A 24690-nucleotide genomic window follows, 5' to 3' on the forward strand; every position below is an offset into this window, starting at 1 on the left:
TGACGTAACCCATGCCCAAGCTGAGAGCATGTTCATTTAAGGGCTTACTGGGGGTACCAATTCAAGTCATCTTTTTTTGCAATAGTCCAAAGCAGTTTCCCCACCCCACCCCTATGAACCAACCGTTAGCTCACAGCATGCTCACCTTGTCTCTGGCTCTTGCCCAGCTACTGGATGTCCTCCCGCTTGTGGAAGCTGATGCTGGCATATGCACTTAATTCATCACCCAAGTGGCTACTCCCACAAGGCTGATTAGGAGATTTAGGTGGCTGATGCTGCTGTGCCGGCTGCTTGACCCCTAGCAGAGAAGCACTCTCCTGAGGGTGGGGGTGGTGATGGTGATGCTGGCGGTGATTAAAATCCTTCACTAAGTCCAGGTCAATGTAATTGAGCCCATTCTCCACGCCACCCCCAGCCCCGCCAGCTGCCTGCTCCCTCCTGTATGCCGCTGCGCCAAGGCCGGAGAAGGCCCCCAGCTCCCCAGATGCAGGCTTGAGCCAGACGTTTTCGAAGGAGGCTGAGCTGTGGCGCTTGGTGTCCTCGGAGCCTCCTCCTGGTCCGTGGGGCAGGGCTGAGGCCCCAAGGCCACCGCTGGGCGTGGTGGAGGAAGCAAACGTCTCGGAGCTATGGCGGCGCCGGCCTCCCTGCGGGTCAGCGCGGATCACTTTGGCACTCTGGCTGCTGCGGCTGGGGCTCAGGCTGACGTGCGTGAAGGCGCTGCTCATCCCCGAGGGCCCCATCATGGACGAGGAGCAGGAGTGGGGCAAGATGGCCGGCAGCTCCCCCGGCTGCGCCTGGGGGTGTGGGGAAGGCAGCCCCACAGGCGGGGGGCTTTTCTCCGGCCTGCTGCGACCCATCCTCATGTCAGCGTAGCTGAGCAGGAGGGCCGGAGGGGGAGGTGAGGGAGTGTGGGCACACTCTACGTACTGCCCCCCATTGCCCAGCTGCATGCTCATATAGTCTCGGCCACTGGGGGGAGCTGCCCCAGCCCGGCTTGGCTGCATGGATGCCAAGGTAGCTGGGCAGGCTGCCCCCCAGTCCATATTCATATACTCCTCTGAGCTGGAGCCAGCATCTCCGTGGGGCAAAGGCGATGGGAAGGCTGGTTGCTTGAACTCAATGTTCACGTACTCACCAGGGCTTTTGGGCTCTGGGAGCTGTTCCCGAGCACGAGGCAGAGTGCTGGCCTTTGGGCCATCCAAGGACAGCCGGGTAGGCCTGGCTAGGCGGCTCTTGGTCCGCACAGCCGCGTCCGCAGTACAAGGAGCAGCAGGCTGCAATGGCTGCGTCTGCACGGGAAGGACATACCCCACACCCTCCTGTCCCCCGGGGCCACCAAGGCTGTCGCTACTAGTGGAGGAGGAGGAGTCCTCGGCAGCAGCGTAAAGCAAGCGGCCGGAGCTGAAGGACATCCGCATCTGGGAATTTCCCTCTTCGCCTGTCCTGCGTTGCATGTGCTTAAAGGAACGTGGCAGGGAGAAATAGGAGTAGATGGGCTTGTGGTTGGACCGGGTGGGTCCTTGCGCAGGTGGCTCTTCTGGGCCTGGAGGTCCTGAGCTGGCTAAGTAGCAATCTGGAGGGGTGCTGGTAGCAGATCCACTGGCTGGAGACATGTTGATATAATCGCTCCCACCACTCGGCAGCTTCCCCTCGTTGCTCTCCACAGAGAGCTTGGGGTGGTGGCTAGTCCCATTCATCCATAACTTGCTGTAGGCAGCAGAACCACTGTCTGGAGAGCAGCTGCCGCTGGGAGACATCATCATGTAGCCATTGGAGTCCACTGTGGCCTGTACATGACGGCCTCCTCTCCCAGGGTTGATGATCTGCTGTGGGGCAGACACACTCTTAGGGCTCATGGGCATATAATCACCACCTTTGGGAGTACTACCACCATTAGGGACTGGGGCCACTCCTGGCAACATTGGCATGTAGCCATCATCAGTATGTGGGGTAGAGTTGGTCCGGTGGTGGTTGCCCTCCACCTGATGCATCTCTAGACACTCCTCAGGGTAAGAATGGGTTGGTACAAAGGCAGAATGTCGATAGGAGGAGAGCCTGCTGCCGCCACAGGAATAAGAGGGGAGCATCTCGGTATATTCCTCAATGGAGGCCTCTGAAGACTGCGAGGGAGTCTTCTGGTGGGAGATGGTAGGGGAGGTACCAGCTGAATGAGTCCGTTTCCTGAAGCCTTTCTCCGGATCACCCACATCCTCACCGCCAAGCCGGGGGCAGCAGGGGGCACCAGGGCAGCGGGTCTGCTGCTGTTGAAGGTGGCAAGTGCGGGGGGTGAAATGACCATTAGGAGCTGTGGTGCTGCAGCAGGACGAAGCAGCCTTCCCTCCCATGCATATGTAGTTGCTGAGCTCCTCGTCTCCCCGGGCTGGTGGGGTGTGTCCTAGAGAATCAGGGGTCACGCTGCGGAAGGAGCTGCGGAAGTCACAGGGACTGGATCCATACTCATCGGATGAGATGAAGCCCCCATCGCTGGGGGAGCCAGAGACTGAAGCGCTGGAGCGACGTGGGAAGAGGCAGTCCGAGGTGGAGCCATGGCCACTTGTGCTGCTGGACGACAGGCTGACCGGGCTCGTAGCAGAAGGGGAGCAGCGCGAGGAAGGCATTGGGATGGAGCGGCTGTGGTTGAGAGGGGGGTGGAGCCTAGAGCTGCCACGGTACCTGTGCGAGTGGGTCCGGTTGGCGCTTGGGCTAACTGGGCTCCCGTCCACCGAAGCTGGCCTAGACATGGTACCTTCTCCATCACTGGAGGCTCTGACGCGGAACGAGTTGGGCTTGCCCCCTGTCCCTCCTCCCATACCACTGCCAGCAGGAGAGGTAGCTGTCACACTCTCAGTCCTGGACCTACGGCTGAGCCCCACCTGGCTGGGCGGGGGGTTGTTGACATGGTGCCTGCTGCGAAGAGGCACCGATATAGGGTTGGAGCAGTTGGAGGAGGACTGGCTTTTGCTACGGGGCCGGAACTCTTCACTCATGGCTCGCATAGCCTCCAAGATGGTCTCGTGCATGTTCTGGGCTACTACCGAGTCATCTACTTGCATCCAGAACTCACCTGGTCCGGTGACCGCGGAACGCCCCACCTCGATGAAAAAGAAGTTCTCCGAGTGGCCGCACCGCCGGATGTTGAGCAGCTGCAGCACCACGGCTGCCGCGTCAGAGTTCAGCTTGACGAAGCTGATGGTCTTGTTGGTTAGGCACAGGCGGTAGATGCCGATCAGATTCTTAGTCTGGCCCAGACCCTTGGGTTTCAAGATCACCTGCCAAACTTCCTTGAATGCTGGGCCAGGAGCCATATCGCCGTAGGTGTCCTCCCCTGCCTCTCCCATCCCGACGCTTCCACCACCCATGGTGACATCCCCATGGTGGTGGTGGTGGTGATGGTGGTGCTGGTGCTGCTGATGGCTCTTGGTCCGGTTGTGCAGTTGTAGCAGAGCCTGGTACCAACTCTCCTGCTCAGGCTCGCTGTCAGCAGCAATGGCAAAGTGTTCGTCCTTAGTGTAGAGCGCCACAAGGTACTTATTTTTGGAGTCTGCCCTCTTGTTGATGTTGAAGCAGCTCTCCAGCGGGATAGAGCGCTTGGGGCCCCCCGACTTGTGCCTCCACTTCTTTTCATTTTCATAGTACTCCAGCCGGGCGGGTCCGGACTCGCTGGCTGCCCTCAGCACGAAGAAGCGCTTGTGCATGCTCTTGGGTTTGCGCAAGTAACCCACCTTCCTGACATCTGAGAAGAAGCCCTCGTTATTATCCGTGGGGCTCGCCATGCTGGAAGGGGAGAGAGGTGGCAGAGCAGCTCTCCTACTGCAAAGGGGCAGCTTCCGAAACAGCAGAGGGGGAAACAAAGCAGCAGCAACAACAAAAGAGAACTAATGGAGCAGCCCAAAATCCAATTCTTGCAGCAGCAGCAACCAAACAAAACAAAACAAAACGCCAGCAAAATAGTACTGCGCACCCCCCCCCTTCCAAAAGGGGATAGGAAGAGAGCAGCAGTCAAGAGAGCAGCTGTTCAGCGTCCTTCCAGCTCCAGGAGCAGAGTTTGGGTTGCTGTTTTTATTTCCAAATCACCCTTCGCAGGAGAAACGTGGCTTTCAAAAGTCCAGTCCAGGAAAGTCTCGTCCGAGCAGCCGCCGGGAAAGGGGAGAAGTGCATAATTTCATCCGTGCGGGGTGGAAATTCCTCCAGCGACGGGAGCAGGATGGGGTTCCCCCGTCGCTTCCCTCCCAAACAAACAGCCCCCTCCCCTTCTCAAGTTTCCCCTCAGCAAGGAGCGAATTTCAGATGCCGATTAAATATCCTCTCGCGTTGGGAAGGGAAGATTTGCTTTTGCAAAAAAGAGAGAGAGGAGAAGGGAGGAAAGTCTCCTTCGTGAACGCAGGCAACCCTTCTTTCCGAAAGCAAAAAAACAACAACAGTCAGTCAAAACAGCACGCCAACCACCTTGTTTTTCTTCCCCGCCAAAAAAATGTCAGTCAAAATATCCTTCGCGGGAGAGAGATTGGGCGGGCGGGGGGGGGGCGTTGAAAAGAACCCAAACAAACAAAATATCCGGGGGGGGATCAGCGCCGCTGAGACTGCAGCTTCTTCAGTTTGTGCAGCAGCAGGAGAAGACTGGCGACCCCATTCAGTCCCGTCTGGTTAGGACGAGAAAGTGCCATTTCGACACAAAACGCGGGCAGGCGGCTGCAGGGGCGAGAGCCGGGAAGGAGGAAGGCGAGGAGGGGAAGCTGCCCGAGCGGAGGAGAAGGAGGAGGAACATCCTCGCGGCGGCGGCGGCGGCTCTTGCTTCCACCTCCTCCGCCTCTTCTTCATTCCAGTCGGGAAAGTCTCGGAGGGCACTCTTAGCAGCGGCGGCGGCGGCAGAATCCGACTCCCTCCTGCACCACCGCTACGTCCTCTTCCTCCTCGTGCGCCCCAAGATGAAGAAGGAGGCGAGCGAGGGGGGGGGGGGGAACAGCAGCAGCCGGACTTGCTTGCTTTGCTCGCTGGCTGTCTCTCCCTTTCCCTCGTTGGGCTGCTGCTGGCGGCGGCGGCGCCTGTAGTAGCTGCAGCTCCGCAGACTTTCCCGAAGAGCCCCCGCGAACCAAAACAAGCTGCTGCCGTCTGTGTTTATTATGAGTCCAGCCCCCTCCAGCAGCCGCCGCCGCCGCCGACACTCCGTCTCACTCCTAGGAGAAAAACACGTGATGGCGCCAGTGCGTGGACCATCCCCATCTCCAGCCCCAGCAGCAGCAGCAGCAAGAGCGCGGGAGAGCAGGGCGAGGTGGGAGGGAGCGGGGTGGAAATAAGCGCCCACGCGCAGCCTAGCTTAGTTAGCGCGGCATTCCAAGCCCGCCTTCCCGCTCCCATGCCTGCCGCGGCGGCAACAGCGGCTTTTTCATTCAGCACCGCAGCCAGAGCTCTTACCTTTAGGCGCTGATCGCGTCCGGAGCCTCGGCGGGGGGTCGCTTTCCTATTGGAGCACCTGCCTGTCCTTCTTTGGGCCTCCTAAGGGTTGTGTGGAGAGAGCCAGACGGGGAGGCAAACCCAGGCTTGGTTGAGAAGCGCGGCGTAGTAGTTTGTTATGTATAATATGTGTGTGTGTGCGCGCGCGCGGGAGCGAGCTCGCGCCTTCCCCCCCTCCCATATATATATATGAGGGAGAGAAAGAGTAGACGCCATTCACTGGCGTGATATTTATAAAGCGAGGGGGTTGCGGGTCTCGGTTTGCCTTGCCGCCGTGATTGAAGCAAAGGCGGGCGCCGTGCCCGGTTTTTTCATCCCATAAACCCCCGGGTAATTATTTAAAAGAAAATGATTTGTAGGGGAATTTTTTTTTAAAGTCACGATTTGCAGCGCTTTGCGGAATAATTTAATATTATCCCCAGTCACCAGGAATTGCTCCTGTTTTCCCCCCCCTTCTCGTTTCCACTTGTAAACCTAGAAATCAGGTCCCCCAATCCTTAAACGTTCACTTATACATGGAAGCAAGTCCCATTGAATGTCATGGATCTTTAATTTCCAAAAAAATAAAAATAAAAGGTCGAGAATAGGGGAACTTGTGGCCTGCCAGGTGTCGTTGGACTGCAACTCCCACCATCCTTGGCAATTGGCTCTGCTAGTGGGGGCTGATGGGAGCTGTAGTCCAACAAAAATGTCTGAAGGGCCGCAGGTGCCATAAATATAGGCTTAGGATTCGTTTTCCAGCGGTTATTCCTGAGGGGAAGGTGACCAGAAAACATGACTAGATGAAGAGGGGTGGGCAAAATATCAACCAGAGGGCAAGAAGAAGTCATGCTCCCACTTTGGGGGTCACACATACTGAAATCTGAATAGCCCAACAAACGACACAGAAATTGATTAGTATACTTTTTCTTTTCCCTGTTCCCCTCCCTTTCCACAAGATGTGGTGATGCCCCTTTGTTTACATGGCTAAATGGGGGTTAGACAACCCGGTGGATACAGATCTATCCAGAGGTATGTTCAGAGACAGTGTGCAATGTTTGCTATGCTGAAACACTCATACAATATGCATTCTGTAACAGGCAATCTGGTTGCCACACCTCAAAGAGGGTGTTTGTAGTGCTGGAAAGAGATCCAGAAAAGGGCAATCAACATGATCAGGTGATTTTAAAAAATTCCCTAACAGGAAAGCTCACAGTGTTTGGGGCTTTTTAAGTTGAATAAGTGGGGACATGAAATCATACATATTCTGAACAGGGGTGATTTCTTTCTTTCTCTGCCGTTCATAATACCATAACCCAGGGTCATCCAGTGAAGCTCAATGGTGTAAGACTTGTAACAAACTGAAGTACTTCTCCACACATTAGATAGTAGAAGTTTGGAATTCATTTACAAAAACAGTGTGGTGTGGCTTCTAAATTAGACATCTTTAAAAGGGGATTGGGGAAGTTGGTGGAGGATAAGGCTATTAATGACTATTAGTACCTCCAGCAGAGCAAAAGCAGAAGAGTGCAATGATGTTTCTTTCCTGTTTGTAGGTTTTCCATAAGCATTTGATTGACTACAGCGGGAACAGGATGCAGGACTAGATATTGGCCTTGGATCTGATCCAGTAGGACTCACCTTATATTCTTACGGGCTAGCTGATACTTGGAATAATTTGATGAAAAATAAAAAGGTCTGATCATATGTATTCTTCCAGGCAATAATGAGGCTACCCAATGGTAAAGAATGTGTGGTGTAGACATCCAATTTTATCTCTAAATTTGTTGTTGTTGTTGTTCAGTCGTTCAGTCGTGTCCGACTCTTCGTGACCCCATGGACCAGAGCACGCCAGGCACGCCTATCCTTCACTGACTCTCGCAGTTTGGCCAAACTCATGTTAGTAGCTTCAAGAACACTGTCCAACCATCTCATCCTCTGTCGTCCCCTTCTCCTTGTGCCCTCCATCTTTCCCAACATCAGGGTCTTTTCTAGGGATTCTTCTCTTCTCATGAGGTGGCCAAAGTACTGGAGCCTCAACTTCAGGATCTGTCCTTCTAGTGAGTACTCAGGGCTGATTTCTTTGAGAATGGATAGGTTTGATCTTCTTGCAGTCCACGGGACTCTCAAGAGTCTCCTCCAGCACCATAATTCAAAAGCATCAATTCTACGGCGATCAGCCTTCTTTATGGTCCAGCTCTCACTTCCGTACATTACTACTGGGAAAACCATAGCTTTAACTATACGGACTTTTGTCGGCAAGGTGATGTCTTTGCTTTTTAAGATGCTGTCTAGGTTTGTCATTGCTTTTCTCCCAAGAAGCAGGCGTCTTCTGATTTCGTGACTGCTGTCACCATCTGCAGTGATCATGGAACCCAAGAAAGTGAAATCTCTCACTGCCTCCATTTCTTCCCCTTCTATTTGCCAGGAGGTGATGGGACCAGTGGCCATGATCTTAGTTTTTTTGATGTTGAGCTTCAGACCATATTTTGCGCTCTCTTCTTTCACCCTCATTAAAAGGTTCTTCAATTCTTCCTCACTTTCTGCCATCAAGGTAGTATCATCAGCATATCTGAGGTTGTTGATATTTTTTCCGGCAATCTTAATTCCGGTTGGGGATTCATCCAGTCCAGCCTTTCGCATGATGTATTCTGCATATAAGTTAAATAAGCAGGGAGACAATATACAGCCTTGTCGTACTCCTTTCCCAATTTTGAACCAATCAGTTGTTCCATATCCAGTTCTAACTGTAGCTTCTTGTCCCACATAGAGATTTCTCAGGAGGCAAATGAGGTGATCCGGCACTCCCATTTCTTTAAGAACTTGCCATAGTTTGCTGTGGTCGACACAGTCAAATGCTTTTGCATAATCAATGAAGCAGAAGTAGATGTTTTTCTGGAACTCTCTGGCTTTCTCCATAATCCAGCGCATGTTTGCAATTTGGTCTCTGGTTCCTCTGCCCCTTCGAAATCCAGCTTGCACTTCTGGGAGTTCTCGGTCCACATACTGCTTAAGCCTGCCTTGTAGAATTTTAAGCATAACCTTGCTAGCGTGTGAAATGAGTGCAATTGTGCGGTAGTTGGAGCATTCTTTGGCACTGCCCTTCTTTGGGATTGGGATGTAGACTGATCTTCTCCAGTCCTCTGGCCACTGCTGAGTTTTCCAAACTTGCTGGCATATTGAGTGCAGCACCTTAACAGCATCCTCTTTTAAAATTTTAAATAGTTCAGCTGGAATATCATCACTTCCACTGGCCTTGTTGTTAGCAAGGCTTTCTAAGGCCCATTTGACTTCACTCTCCAGGATGTCTGGCTCAAGGTCAGCAACCACATTTCCTGGGGTGTATGAGACCTCCATATCTTTCTGGTATAATTCCTCTGTGTATTCTTGCCACCTCTTCTTGATGTCTTCTGCTTCTGTTAGGTCCTTTCCACTTTTGTCCTTAATTGTGGTAATCTTTGTACGAAATGTTCCTTTCATATCTCCAATTTTCTTGAATAAATCTCTGGTTTTTCCCATTCTGTTGTTTTCCTCTATTTCTTTGCATTGCTCGTTTAGAAAGGCCCTCTTGTCTCTCCTTGCTATTCTTTGAAAATCTGCATTCAATTTCCTGTATCTTTCACGATCTCCTTCGCATTTTGCTTGTCTTCTCTCCCCCGCTATTTGTAAGGCCTCATTGGTCAGCCACTTTGCTTTCTTGCATTTCTTTTTCATTGGGATGGTTTTCGTTGCTGTCTCCTGTATAATGTTACGAGCCTCCATCCACAGTTCTTCAGGTACTCTATCCACCAAATCTAAATCCTTGAACCTGTTCTTCACTTCAACTGTGTATTCATAAGGAATTTGATTTAGATTGAATCTTACTGGCCCAGTGGTTTTTCCTACTTTCTTCAGTTTAAGCTGGAATTTTGCTATAAGAAGCTGATGATCTGAGCCACAGTCAGCTCCAGGTCTTGTTTTTGCTGAGTGTATAGAGCTTCTCCATCTTTGGCTGCAGAGAATATAATCAATCTGATTTCGATGTTGCCCATCTGGTGATGTCCATGTGTAGAGTCGTCTCTTGTGTTGTTGGAAAAGAGTGTTTGTGATGACCAGCTTGTTCTCTTGACAGAACTCTATTAGCCTTTGCCCTGCTTCATTTTGATCTCCAAGGCCAAACTTGCCAGTTGTTCCTTTTATCTCTTGACTTCCTACTTTAGCATTCCAATCCCCTATAATGAGAAGAACATCCTTCTTTGGTGTCATTTCTATAAGGTGTTGTAAGTCTTCATAGAATTGATCAATTTCGGTTTCTTCAGCACTGGTAGTTGGTGCATAAACTTGGATTACTGTGATGTTAAAAGGACTGCCTTGGATTCGTATCGAGATCATTCTATCATTTTTGAAGTTGCATCCCAGTACAGCTTTCGCCACTCTTTTGTTGACTATGAGGGCCACTCCATTTCTTTTACGGGATTCCTGCCCACAGTAGTAGATATGATAGTCATCCGAACTGAATTCGCCCATTCCTGTCCATTTTAGTTCACTGATGCCTAGGATGTCAATGTTTATTCTTGCCATCTCATTTTTTACCACATCCAGCTTACCAAGGTTCATGGTTCTTACATTCCAGGTTCCTATGCAATACTTTTCTTTACAGCATTGGACTTTCCTTTCGCTTCCAGGCATATCCGCAACTGAGCGTCCTTTCGGCTTTGGCCCAGCCGCTTCATCAGCTCTGGATCTACTTGTACTTGTCCTCCGCTCTTCCCCAGTAGCAAGTTGGACGCCTTCCGACCTGAGGGGCTCATCTTCCAGCGTCATATCTTTTATATGCCTGTTGTCTTTGTCCATGGAGTTTTCTTGGCAGGGATACTGGAGCGGCTTGCCAGTTCCTTCTCCAGGTGGATCACGTTTGGTCCAAACTCTCCGCTATGACCTGTCCATAGCTTGCCTGAGTAATTCAAGCCCCTTCGCCACGACAAGGCAGTGATCCATGAAGGGGATCTCTAAATTTACTTACCGGTAACCTGGAAATCATTGAAACAACTCAGCAGGCATATGAATCTGCAGGCTGTTAGGATGCCCACTCTTTGTCCTTGCTATTATCATTGTTTAAAGTTTTATGAAGCCTTCTGAGTATTAAACAATGAACAAGAAACCAGTAACACCTTTTCTATTACAAAGTTTTAATGTTCCTATACTCTGAGTCACATGAACTCAGCCTACAATTAAAGCATTGGTTTGGTGATGACACTGGTATCATTACCACTGCGTCACCTGGATGAATTAGGTAGTCTGAGCCTAGGATGGATACACCTGTACATTTGTTTAAACTATAGCTGCATTACTGAATAAAGAATATGATGTTGAAGCCATTTAATACTAAGCCTCAAATTGCATTATTAAGAAAATTAGAAAAAGTACCCATTCTAAGGCAATCATCCTCAGCATTCTTATTTAAAAATATATTTTTTTAAAAAATGAATAGGACTTGTTTCCAAGTAAATGAGTTTTAGGATTGGAGTAACACTGCCATACTCTAGTCAAATATGTATACTTTTTAAATCCTTCAACTATAACCTCAATTAAACCATAGAATCTAACAGACATTGTGGTTATTCTACTAACTCTGTATTTGTATATGCAGCTTTCCCATAAATTAATGTTGTCGTTCTAGTTCACTCTATGGATATTTCGGCTTCTCCCAGTTAAAGGCAGGCAAACAGAAAAATATTTCAAGAAGAGAAGGATCCTGTGATGTAGTGATTAGAGTGTTGGCCTATGACCTTGGAGACTAGGATTCAAATCCCCACATAGCCATAAAGTGCACTGTGTGGCCTTGGGCCACTCACTGTCTCTCAGGGTTGTGAGAATGAAGTGAAAGTGGGGGACGGGGGACCATGCATGCCACCTTCAGCTATTCAGTGGAGTTGCGATGATATCATTATCATCATGGGTTCATTTTGTACCATCAACAACAAGTTGTCTTTTAACGCTGAATAGCTTAAAAGAGGGAAAGGTCATATGCCTACAGATCTGATTTTATTATTGCAAACCACTTTTGAGAACCATGGTTGAAAAGCAATATACAAATACTGTAAAGTAAATATAACTGGAGTTGTCTTTTATGAAATACACACAGATTTAGATTTACCGTAATTCTTACCAGTGCTATTTTTCTAGAAAAATTGGTGCAGGAACACACCATGAACGCTTCCCTCGTTCTGTTAGAATGGCAATGGTGCCCAAATGAGAGGTGCCAAAACTGAGTTCCGTCAAGTTCCGGCTGAAAAACAAGCCTTGATTCTTATATATCTGCATTTATGATTTTGTCGGTCATTACTGAGGGATCTTTGATTCTGAAAGTTAGAAAATGCATTGAATTTTAAGCAGTACTAAATAATAGGCAAACCATCTTTCAGACAAGGAAAGTCAAAATCTAGAACTTGTGGGGTCTTAATTATGCATTACATTCAGGTTGCCCACTGCTTAGAATTGCGGCTTGAAGGTTGACTTCCTGATCATGGTGTTAAGCTGGTTTACCTGTAGTCTGATTTTAAGCATATTTACATGAAAGTGAATTGAGAAATGATTATAGCTCAGTGGCAGAGCAACTGCTTTGCATGCAGAAGACCCCACGTTCAATCCGTGGTATCTTGAGGTTGGGCTGGGAGAGACCTCAGTCTTACATTCTGGAGAGCCATTGCTAGCCAGTATAGACAGCAATAAGCTGTCTGACTCGGTATAAAGCAGTTTCCTATGTTCTTATGTAGTAATTTCAGTAGGACTAATTTACTGATAAGCATGCTTGGGATTGCTTCCCTAACCATAACTTACTGCAAACATATACACGTTTATCTTAATGGGTCTAACTGTGCACAGGACTTGCCTGTACAACCTGTTGAAAGCAATGGAACTCAAGGTAACCACAAGTAATTACTTATACCGCTTTCAATCGCTTTTAACTAACATTTGCTACACCAGAGTTCTTGAAGTCTATGGATGACATCCCAGCCACATAACCTGCTTGTTAGCTTACTAGTACAAGTCATTTGAGAATTGTCCTTTGAATACTTGTGCAATCTGCATATCTGTACTGTATTGCTTATTCAGTTCTGAATTTATAGCGTTTGTTTCATAGAACTAGATACAGGAATTATCTATCTCCTCTCTATTCATCATGATAATGCTTGAGTTTGGAGTTTTATTGATGAGTGGAGAGTTGGAGACACATCATTTCTGCAGTTGCTGGGTTTCCCTTTGTTACTTTCAAGGATTTGCTAAATTGTTGCCCATGAACATTTTCAAAATGAGCATTTTGCTTTTGAGAGGGGTAATTGTTCCCTTCAGAACGCTTGCTTTTATATTTTCCAGCACTGTTCACATCCATTGTCTCCCAGCCCTACTGCCTCCATAGCTCCTTCCTGGAGTGATCCCAGCCAATCAGGGATTTTGTCATGAATGTGATAACACTACTCACATCAAATGTAGCTAATTGAGGGTAATGCTTCTTTGGATGGCCACATAGGTGATCCTATCAAATCAGAAAAGCATAATCATTTCGGCACAAAAGAATAAAAAGAAATAAAAGCCCATAGTAGGATAGTACCTTAATTAGGCCAACCAATTACAGTAGTGTCACAAAATATGTAAAGCAAAGTACCGGTAGGAGGGGAAAGCTGGCTTGTTAAAAGCCACAAAGTCTGCATAGGTATCTGTACTAAGATGGTATATGGGAAGAGAAAGTAGACTAAATAGATTAGGTACTTCCAAATGGACAGTTTAAAAGAAATGATCTGTGGTGGCAATGTACTTTATGAGCAACCCTCTCTTATCTTTGTCGATTTGCCAAGAAAGAAAAAGGTTCATGCTGTAAATCACCCCTTTTGCTAGTTTAAAGGAAGCAATCCATAGCGCGAGGCCTCCCCCACATTTGGCAATGAGTTTGCTAAATATGTGGAGGGAAAGAGAATACTGCAGATCTGTTGCTTCCTCTAAACTGACAAAAGTACTTGTAAACCGACTTGAGAAGGGCTGCTGCTGCAAATCTTTACTGTCTCTTGCAGTGGGGGGGGGGGGGAATCGCTGAATGGGAAGGTGTTTTTCATACCTTTTAATTTTTTTGTGAAACTCCCCCTCCCTTTAGCCTAATTGTTTTCCTAATGTACTATCACCTGTATTTCCCAAAAATCTTTAGATACTAAATTAAATTAAACATGCAACATGATTAGCATTTTGAAGAATGCAAACTTTTATTTCTACTTAGCTGGTCTCTAGGTGCTACTGGACAATTTTTTTTATTTTTTATTTCAGTTGCAGTATTTAAGAAGACTGCACTGCTGTACAACAGTCCAATAATGGAAAATACATTGCTCAATGCTGCCATCTGTAGGCCAGTCATATTTCTTAAATGCATTTTTTCCAAAGTGATATGTACAGGTACAGGTAACTCGCAACGTGTAATTTGAACTTTGCATTGTTGAAGACCAGCCTGTTGCAATCACAGAAATTAAATGCATGGCACAGAGCTTAAAAGCGCTTTTTGCTCAGGGTTTTCCTGGAGTAGAAAGAGCTTTGAAACTCCCTTACTTGTGGGGGTAAGACCCATTGGGTCAGGGTCCACCTTCATTACTGCCCCTATAAAGGGCCTCCAGACTCTGAGGTAACTTTTAAGTCTTTAGCCCTTCTAGAAAGAAAGAGATGGGCCATAATGTGCAAGTACCCTTCTAAGTGGTTTCTATGAAACGTGTCAGCCTAGCAGATCCTGTCTGTAAGTGTTATTAGCCAATGAGTAATGTCAGAGCTGTGACTGATAAGTCTGGACACCAGGACACCCTGAGGGTCCCAAAAGGCTGCTGTTTCCCCCTCCCCTTTAGTGCACTTTGCCTGTTGCTCTCTTATTTTCTAGTAGTCCTTAGCATTCCTGTAGTTTGCTCTTTCTTTTGTGCTAGCAACAAAGATACATTTTTTTCCTGTGGTGAGTTTATCTGAGATCAGGAATTAATTTCTGCAACTACAACTACAACTACACTGTACGTGCAGGTAGATGTTAAACCATCACCTCTCCAAAGGACAATTGCAAAATGTGAAAACTTTGCAAAGAGGCTTAAGCATGTCTCCTACTCTACAGCACCTAATGCAAGTCAATCACTAAGAATTCACTGTATAGTTAACTTACAGTATGACAATATGCAGGTCTACTTAGAAGTAAGTATTTGTGTTGAATGGGGCTTTCACCCAGGCAAGTGGATATAGGTTGGCAGCCTAGGCTTTGGTTTAGGTTTGGCATTGGAGAAAACAGGGGGTTTGTGCTTTTAACAGCTGTGTTTTCACCATCAGGCCCAGCGGGACATAGCTGACTTCCCACGGTAAGCATGAAGTAATCCCGGGGGGGGGGAGCATAAATGGCAGTACTGTCATGCCCCTATGATAGCCATTTTGTATTATGCCATAGCCCAAACAAAACTGGCCCCCACTTTACTCTCAAAATTCAAAATGTATTCACCGGACTTAGTATCTGTGAATGTGGATTGCAGAAGCAGAATGACACATCCAAGCCCAAGATTAGTAGCCGAATACAAACCTGCCCTGTCTCCAGCTCCGTAAGTCAAACTGGTAATTGCAGTCCACTTAACCAGCATTGCAAGCATAACAACACAGTAATATATAGAGTGTATCTTGGTTGAAAAATCCTACTGATGATACCTATGGGTAATGTATTCCTCCCTCCCTTCCATACTTCTTCCCTTGTTGTATTACTTTGCTTTCTTCTCTGGGTTTCCTTGAGACTGCAGAGGCACTCTGGCCTCTGGCTTTGACCAGGGAACCAAGGACCACTGGGCGGCTGTTCCCCTTCTCTCCCAGGAAAAACATCCTGACAAGAGCCTGGCCCTATCTATCAACAAGAGAAGCAGCTGCATGGAGCTTGCTTTGCTCCCCTGCCCCTTGGCTGGAAAGAGTACTTGAAAGAACTTTATAATGAAAAAGTAGCACCTGAGTTTGCTTCTCTTCCTCATGCCCCTTCTCCTTCTCAATCACTTTCCCTTTGGGATTATAAACCTGAGGACAGGGACTGCCTTATTATTGATTGTTGCCAGCTGTCTGGAAGTATTTTTCAACTGATGAGCAGAGTAAAAATAGTTTAAAAAATTAAATGCATCCCCATTGAGAAACCCAGATTTCCCGTTGATGTACTGTTATTTCAACTGCACACTACAAATTATTGTTGGATAACAACCAAGCTGATAGCCCCTTAAGTCCCACGGCAATTATCTTTATCACTTCCTCACATAGCCACTTCATGAAAAATAAACGCTTCCTCATATATTATTCTTGCTGATATAGGCAATAGCCTTTGTAGTCACAATGCCCAGCCACGTGCAATACAGAATCATCTGTCCAATGTATTAAGCAGCATTAATTTGGGACTGTAAACACTGACTGTTCACCAGGAGTTATTGAGCAACGACAAGAGAGCAGACATGCCTGGAGTTTTCCTAATAAAAATATAGTAGTGTCCAGAAATAGATGGAAATGAAAGCACCAGAGGAGGTATGGCCCAAGGGCTGCATTGTGCTGGGAAGATATGTTTTTATACACCAGGCATATTGCAATAATCTGATGGCTTGAAGAAAGGGAGTTGAAGGAGAGAACTCTAGGATTGTTTAAGGAGTCACAGCTGGAAGCAAAAAGATACAGTTAAATAAGGATAATTTAGTAAGAATATGTGGCTTATTCTTATATTCATTTTATTATTTATTAACTCAGCTACACTAGCGACCTCCAGTCGTACCTTGGAAGTCGAACAGCTTAGTTCCTGAATGTTTTGGCTCCCGAACGTGGCAAACCTGGAAGTGACTGTTTTGGTTTTTGAACTATTTTTGGAAGCCAAAGTCTGATGGGGCTTCCACAGCTTCCGATTGGATGCAGGAAGCTCCTGCAGCCAATCAAAAGCCGCACTTTGGTTTTCAAACATTTTGGAAGTCGAATGGACCGTCGGAATCGATTCCGTTCAACTTCCAAGGTACAACTGTATATGTTTCCAGGCCCGTTTCAAGATGCTGGTTTTAACCCATAAAGCCTTTTTATTTACATATTTTCTTTTATTTAACAAGATTTCTATACCACTTGATAAAAAAGAATCTAATCACTTTACATAAAATGGCATAACAATAAAAAATAAACCTTTAAAATGGTAGCAAAATATGAAGACTGCTGTAGGACCAGGCTACGACCTCTGGAATCTGGATATATGATATGGACTTGAATGGGCTTCAGATTTAGTAGCAGATTTCAGCTCTCGAGGAGGGGAGGAGTTAAATTTTTCATTTTCTGTATTTATATTGTTTTGTAATATATTACGCAAAACAAATTTTAAAAATGAATAGCTTGGAATCCCAGAATTCCCTTTTGAAAAAACAGTGAACTTTTGACTTCCATTTTATTGCACCACGGTGGATGATACTGAGATGCAGGATGGAAATCAGATCTCATAAGTCAGGGGTGGGTAAGGTAACCTGTGGCCCTCCAGACATTGTTGGATCACAGAAGACAAGATTTCTTATATTGTCTATTTGCAGGCATAGCACTGCCCTCTGCCTACTACGAATAAATCCCATTTTGTCATCATCGTACAAAAATTCACTTCTTGTTCATACTCATGTTTGTTTCTCTACCACAGTAGCATAGCAGAAGGCAAGAGGTATGAAACATAGTCTCATAGCCGTCAACCTTTTCCTTTTTTTGCGGGAAATTCCCTTATTATACCATTGGGAAACAGCAAGGAGGGTTGACAGCTATGTATATAGCAGTGGGGAACAGCAGGGAGGGTTGACAGCTATGCACAGTCTCCAGGCAGAGTCTCCAGAGCCTTGAGCATGACAAACAATGAAAGTAGGGCAGAAGAGGAGAGTTCCCTCAGTCTTTCAGCAAATATCACATTGACACACTCCTAGTACTGTACAGCAAAACAGTCAAGAACGGCTTCCTAAATGCAACAAATCCATGGCCTTGTTTTATGTGACAAGGCTAATACTCTGGTGAGGTAAAGTAAATGTGTTACCTTGGTATCAGCGCATATTACCCCCCCCCAAGGGGCAGAGGAAGGGGTTTGTGGTGGGGGCAGACCACCCCAGGTGTCTTCACTGAGGGGGGTGACATTTGGCTGTGACTCCCCCAGCTGTCAAAACAAGGGGTGAAGGCCGCCAGCAAAGCGGCACAGCTCCCCCATCCCCTGACGGCTCGGGGTAGGCTTGGGAGTTGCGGGAGGGTGGCACGCTGAATGTACGCCATAGGCAGCTCGCTCCGCCCTGGTTGCAGGGCGTGTGCGCCACTCCGTCCACCTGAGCGGCTATCCCACCCTGGGCAGCATGGGTATATGCTCCACCACTGCCCCCCACAGTCCCTGAAAATGGTGTCCTGTCAGAGGAAGGGAAAACCCAACTAATCATGCAAACACCAGAAACTATACCTTTGCTAGACATGCCCTTTATCCAGAATAAAGTACATTTAGTCAATGGTAAGATATGGAGTCAGCTACTGCACTGGTGCTTTTTTTTTGCAATTATTGGTAGTTTCACATTGCACCAATGAGCAACTGAGCCATACTATCAGCCCCAGGCCATGGCTTGCCTGCAGGACTTTCAGGGCCAAAGTCCAGGCCCCATTCGGCAGAACAAGGGAGGGGCCAAAATGCAGCAGGCCTGATTTCCCACTTCCTTAAATTAACAAAGTAACACTTAAAAACAGGGGATTCCTTACCTCCCCATATCCCTAAGACCATGAAGTCCAGAGCCTAAGATTAAATAACTGTACCGCTGCAGGTGCATCAGCTGTGTGTCAATACACCGTCAAGTAATGAAATTCTCAAAAATGCAATTAGTGACACAATCTCTGTTCCAGGCTCTGAGGAATTTCTGAAGCACTGTGAAATTCTACAATACATCAGAGTGCCCTATCAGCAAATCCTTTATCCTTTCTGGTTGCATACTGTGGGCTCTTTAGCACATAATTCTAGATTACTAGTAAAGATGGCACTGGTTGGTTGGTTGGTTAGTTGAGCAGCACCAATGTGTTAACCTCTCAGTGTGTGAGCTTCCCAGAGGCTTCGGAGAGGCCACTTTGAGAACAGAATGCTGGACTATATAGGGTTTTAGTCTGATTCTGCCAGCAAATACCAGTGACTGATACCCTAGTCGAACTACCGTAGGACCACTGCAGGAATGTCAACAGGTGGTTAAGATCCATCCATAAAAATTCTATAAAATTTTTAAAAATCTGCAAAATTTTAATTGTAATTTTATTAAGTAGATACCAATTATATGAATTGGACTGTACAATTTTCTTGCTGGTCTTTGACCATATTAAAGATTTATTATTATTATAGTCTGATTCTGCATGGCTCTTATGTTCAAATCTATGGCATCTCAAAGATCAGATGGCACATTATGTAAAAGACCTCTATCTGACACCTTGGAGTGCTTCTGCCACTTAGAACAAATAATACTAAGGTAGACGGACATATATTGTAGTCTGACTTAGTTTAAGGCAGCTTCCTATGTTCCTAAAGATGCCTACCCTAACCAGACATGTTAGTACACTGTAATTAGAAAGAAGCAGCTGGCAGTGTCCTGCATTGGGGTTGTCTCATGTTTATGTTCACTGCAGTGGTCTCTCCTTAACATGAAAGGCCAGGGACATTCACACAGGATAAACCAATGGGTTTCCTATTAAGGACTGCCAAACTGACTCCACTAAGGAGTCACTAAAGAAAGTTTGACTTATGCACTGCATATTCATGCACAGCAAATACCACTTAGTGCAGGCATATGCAAACTTGGCCCTCCAGATGTTTTGGGACTACAACTCCCATCATCCCTAGCTAACAGGACCAGTGGTCAGGGCTGATGGGAGTTGTAGTCCCAAAACATCTGGAGGGCAGAGTTTGCCTATGCCTGACTTAGTGTAATGGAGCTAATTGCAGTTTTATTATATTAAAAATTATTTATGATTTTATCATGATTGATCTCAGATTGTTATTCCACTTATTTCTTCTATACATACTACTGTATATCGCTGAAAAGCAGCCCCATGGATTCCGTTTTTGTTGGTATAACATCCAAAGGCATGTGGCCCCAAATATCTTCAATAAGTGAATTTGTATATTTACTTGTATATTGGGAGCACAACACAAAGACACACAAAATCTATGGACATTGGCACTTTAAGGTAACAGGCGATTCTGCCCTAATTCTCAAGCAAATTCAGAATTGGGTGAAAAGTAGAATTAAATTAACTGTTGGATTGAACCTGGGTTGTAAATCACTGTGATTACTAATGCATGCTAAAAAGAAGAGACACAAGGGGAATGGAGTCTGATGTCTGGCTTCTTTAGTAGCCAGAAGCAAGTCAGAGACACAATTCCTGTGGAAAAGTTTCACATGACGAGCCAGCCCCACGACAGTGCATTTAAAATATCATCACCCTGTTTGTTCCTTAACTAGAACATGTTTAATTAGGTCAATCACTTTTTAAAGTATCTCCTAAGGAATTGATTTGACTTAATAAAATCAAATGTCAACAGCCAGATCTTACAGCTACAGAGTTTTATACCTGTGGCTCCTGGCTGTATGTGAGTTTTAGATTGTTATTTATCTACTTATTTAACTTGTTATTATATTGTTCCTCTGTAGGCAACACAGTTAGAAAAGCGGCATATGCATTTTAAAATAAACAAGGCTTTCTCTTAGGAATATGCCAAGTTGCTATGAGCCAGCCTTTGACAACCTGGTGCCCTCCAGATGTGTTGAACTACAACGCCCACGAGCCACAGCCAATGTGGTGGACTTGTGCACCACGTCTTGAGCACCTTGCCATAAACAAAAGCAAGTGGGTTGTGTGACTGCTGAACATGACACTATCAGCATATTGATAATATCAAAAACAACAGCAGTATCTTCTAGCTCCTCCTCCTCTTGCTGTCTCCAGCGGAGCAGTTTCTAGGGCTCTGTCTCAGGTACTTCAAAGGATCACCCAAAAGTGTTGCCTTCCCTTTAGCAGCCTCAGCTCTTTAAATCTGTTTTTGCCAGTAGGTGCCTTGCATTACTTGCATTGATAAAACATAGCATTCATCTAGTTTAATAATTCCTGATAATTAAATGCATTCCAAATAATGAAGCATTACCGTAAGTGGTCCTTTCTTTTCAAAGGCAACACTAATTTTCATCTCATCTTTTCTTCTGTTTTAATCTACCTTCTCAGGGTCATGACTGAGGGTTCCAGTTCCCTATCCTCAGGGGGCTTGGCTAAGGGTGCAAAGACACCTTGGACTTAAAGGAGGGTTTGCCCTTAGAACCAAACATCCAACCCCCTTGAGAGTCCAGCATCAAAGGAGCTTGTGGTATCAGTGCCTCTCCAACCTAAAAAGGTTGCAGTGCCTTCCAAGGACTCCTGGCTCAGAGGTCACCTTGGCTTCCTCACATGGCCAGTTTCAATGGCACCTAAAACAGACTGGTCCTCTTTAAGACTGCAGTACTCATCAGAGATGGGCTAGCTGCTTAGAGGAAGCTGGAGTCTCACTTAAAGTTCAGTCTGGTTTGTTGCTGGAATGGGTTGTTGGTGCAACATTCAAGCCTACGTTGTCTGACCTTGCCTAGGGGCCAGTTGGAGCTATCCATTTGCTTGTTTGCTTTTTGGGGCCCTCACCTCTGCTTTGCCTGGCCTTGCTTATCTGTTTGACTTTCCTCTATTGAAACTTGACATTTGCTTGACTTGACTTTGCTTACTGGATCCTGGCCTCAACTAGCAGTTCATGGTTCAAATCCCTACTCAGCCATACAGCTCAGTGAGTGATCTTGGGCCCATCGCTGCCTCTTAGTGCTACCTACTTCACAGGATTGTTGTGAGGGGAAAAATAGGAAGGGAAAAACTATATATGCCATCTTGAATTCTTCGAAGGAGAAGTGGGATATAAACCTGATCTGCTATATATTTTGGGAAATGGTTTGCCAATTTGCTTGTTCTCTATGCATTCAGACACCTCTCAAGATATTATTGCCAAACTTGGCATGAAGGTTCCTGATGTGGGGGTGGCAGTTTTCATTGATGCTGCCAGTTGCCATTTTGAATCCAAGATGGCCGACCAAAATATCACTTTAGTGCAACTTTACCTGTATTTTGTCAGAAGTTTGGCTGCCACTTGAGATATTGTTGTCAAACCCTGTACAAGGGCTTCCAAGTGGGGGCAGCAGACTTTGTTACAATTTGGATGCTGGACACAGTTTTGAATCAAAATAATGGACCAAAACATCATTTTTTTGCATGGGTTTGACTGCCTCTTGAGATACTGTCACCAAACTTGAAATGAGAGTTCCCAGGATGGGAGAGGCAGTCTTCCTTGATGTTTGAACACCAGGTGCCATTTAGAATCAAAGTGGTCAGTCAAAACATGACTTTGGCATGATTTCACCCAATTTTTAGTGTGATGTGACTGAATTCACAGATCACACTATCCATCTAAAAAAAATAAAATCACCATATATTTTTGGTTTCCAAAAATTCCCAGGCGGCACTTGGCACTCCCCTCTATAAAATAGATGGAGTTTTAGTCTAGCAACTTCTAGAGGGCTAAAGGATAGCCACCACTGTGATAGATGATAAAAGGACAGTTTAAACTCATACCCTTGAGTCTTGAGCCAGCAGGCATACATGTGAACAGGACACTACCTGAATAAGAATTAGTTGCACAGAGAATGTCACTTGATGTTACTTCATGAAAAATTCAAACTGTCAAGGGCCTTAAAATGTCTCTGAATTGCAAACATACAGTCTGGTCTAGCTGCAAAGTGTGCAAAATTAAGCAGATGCCCAGCTAATACCTTGCACGTGAAACATTATATGTCAATGAGGCCCTTCTTAATCTAAAGGTGAATTCAATAATGTTATGCTGAATTGCATTCTACAAAGCTTGTGATTGAGGGTCAGAACCTCTAGACCATGATGTGATGTCAGCAGCTGCCCTTCCATTGACCCTATCCACTACAAACTTTCTAGCTGAATCCAGTTATGGATGTTACGCCATACCATATTGCTGACTTTTCTACCTGGTGACAATTTTAATGCAGCTGCCTTCACCTTCACAGAGCCTGTGACAGTGCTTAGAAACCACTTTATCTGATCTCTCTCTCTACACACACACACACACACACACTTCCTATATATATATATGCAGTCTCGCTATGGCTGCCCAAAAAAACAACAGCCCCCTTTCCATTCCTCAAAAATTTGTTCATTATAAATTTTGTCATCTGTTCCCAACAGTCCAAATAAAGAGCCATCATAACAAAATAGCTTGCATATATTTATTAGCCCTCAGGGCAAATATGCAAATGTAAAGAGAGAAACCACTGCTGACAGGGTTGAAGAAATAGTTTTTGTACTGGCTAAAGTATCCCTTTTATACTATCATTTACCCCCTTAGCATATTAATTTCCTGATGTTGTAAATGACAGTGCCCTAATTTTGTTGTTCATAGTGTGAGAGCCTTCTATATATAAACCCTTGTGCAAAGCAGACCAAATCTGTCAGGAAAAAAAGCAGGACAAAGTCTAGTGAGGACATGTATTTTTTCCACATAGAAAAGAAGAAAACGGCCAATGTAGCTTACTCTTTACAAGTGTGGTGAAGGGGAGGGGATCAAGGGTAAAACTTCACAAATAGCTGGCTGGTAGAGAGTGTAGTACAGTGGTCACAGCACCAAGTTCGTGAGATATTAATTAACCTGTTCGCAACTTATTATTCTCAGGTTACACTAGCTGGGTGAGGACTCTTGTGACTGCTGGGATCTCTGAAGGATATAATGGATGAAACCAATAATGAATCTGTTGATTGCAACAAAAATTATGCAACCTTGCTGTCGGAAAGCAGAACACTTACACCCCTGTTTGGACAACATAACCAAATACAATGGATGTCCACAGACCTTGGGGAAAGGGCCATAGCTCAATGGTAGAAATCATGCTTTGCATGCAGGATGTCCCAGGTTTAATCCCTGGCATCTCCAGGGAGGACTGGGAAAGATTGCTGTTGGCAGATATAATACTTGTCTAGATGGAGCAATGGTCTGACTTAAGCCCAAGGCCACTTACCTGTGTTGACATTTGGAGCCGGTCACCTGAATAGACTGTGGGCAAAAACGCATGCACAGGTGGAGTTCACATGGCCAGGAACGCTACAAAAAGCGGCTTGCATGCATATAGGGTCTGTCAAAAACCATCCGAAGGCACATAGGTCAATGGCCGCTACCAAGATCATTGTTAAAGCAAGAACCAGAATCATAACATGTAATTAGCACAAAGTGTCGAGTATTATGTCTTGGGTTCAAAGATAAGCTTAAGAAAGTTCAAAAAATGAAAGTTTTCTGTCTCACCTGTTCCTTGCAGCCACCTATATTTACCAAAAGCCTGCCCAGGGGGGTTGGTGGCGGTCCTTCTGTGAAACATGGAATGGGGGTGGGGAGGCTGTTAGAGGGGTGGGGACGAGGAGGAGAGCTTTCTTTTCACAAACTTCCTTAAATCAACTGCTCTTAGAGCCACCACATTAATTGTGTGGTCTGCCTTCGAGTATGTGCTTTTTTGGGGACAAATAGCCAGTGTGAGAAGACCAGTCTGGATTAGGACCTTGGTGTGGTGTGTGTAAGGGACATGAGGGGGTCTTTATTCATTTGCCCCATATTGCAGTCCTGTTCCAGATCAGTATCCCCTCCCCCCTCTGCCCCAACACACACTTGCCATTTGCACAAAGGAGAGGGAAGCTCCAACTGAAGCAAATGGGAGCTTCTTTTCCCATGCAATTTATAATTGTGTTATAAATGCATTCATTTACTGTCAGGTGCTTGTCTGCACAGAAGAGAAAATGGTTGGCAGCTCACAGGATTTTGGTAAGTGTCAGCATTTTCACAATGAACTTTATTGTCTGTTACAATTTACTTTCAGCCAACGTACAGTACTTTTTGGCTCTGTATCCAGACCCTGCCATTTAGTTCATCTTCCCTAGCTATTTGGCTCTTGTTAGCGGGAGTAATTATACCTAACATAATCTTCAATATACTGAGATTAGGAAGGGACTGCATTATTTTTTTAACATGCTGCATCAATTCTGTTTAACTTCCTACAGCCCCTTTAATATTTTTTATAAACATAGGAATATACGAAGAGACTTGCTAGCTCAGGACAAAGATCTATCTAGTTCAGCCCCGTTTGCCGCAATGGCCAACCACTCCAT

At 45.9% G+C, this 24690-nt stretch overlaps 1 protein-coding gene across 1 annotated transcript in view; it reads right to left on the minus strand.

Annotated features, from left to right (window-relative positions):
- Positions 1-3935, minus strand: part of IRS1 (insulin receptor substrate 1) — a 49719-nt gene extending 45784 nt beyond the window's left edge. Inside the window, exon 1 of the mRNA XM_033150274.1 lies at positions 146-3935. Within this exon, the coding sequence (XP_033006165.1) occupies positions 168-3773 (3606 nt within the window). The 5' untranslated portion in view covers positions 3774-3935 and the 3' untranslated portion in view covers positions 146-167. The remainder of the gene's footprint in view (positions 1-145) is intronic.
- Between the last annotated feature and the right edge of the window lie 20755 nt (positions 3936-24690).

This window comes from Lacerta agilis, chromosome 5, assembly GCF_009819535.1.
Source record: "Lacerta agilis isolate rLacAgi1 chromosome 5, rLacAgi1.pri, whole genome shotgun sequence".
Lineage (NCBI taxonomy): Eukaryota > Metazoa > Chordata > Lepidosauria > Squamata > Lacertidae > Lacerta > Lacerta agilis.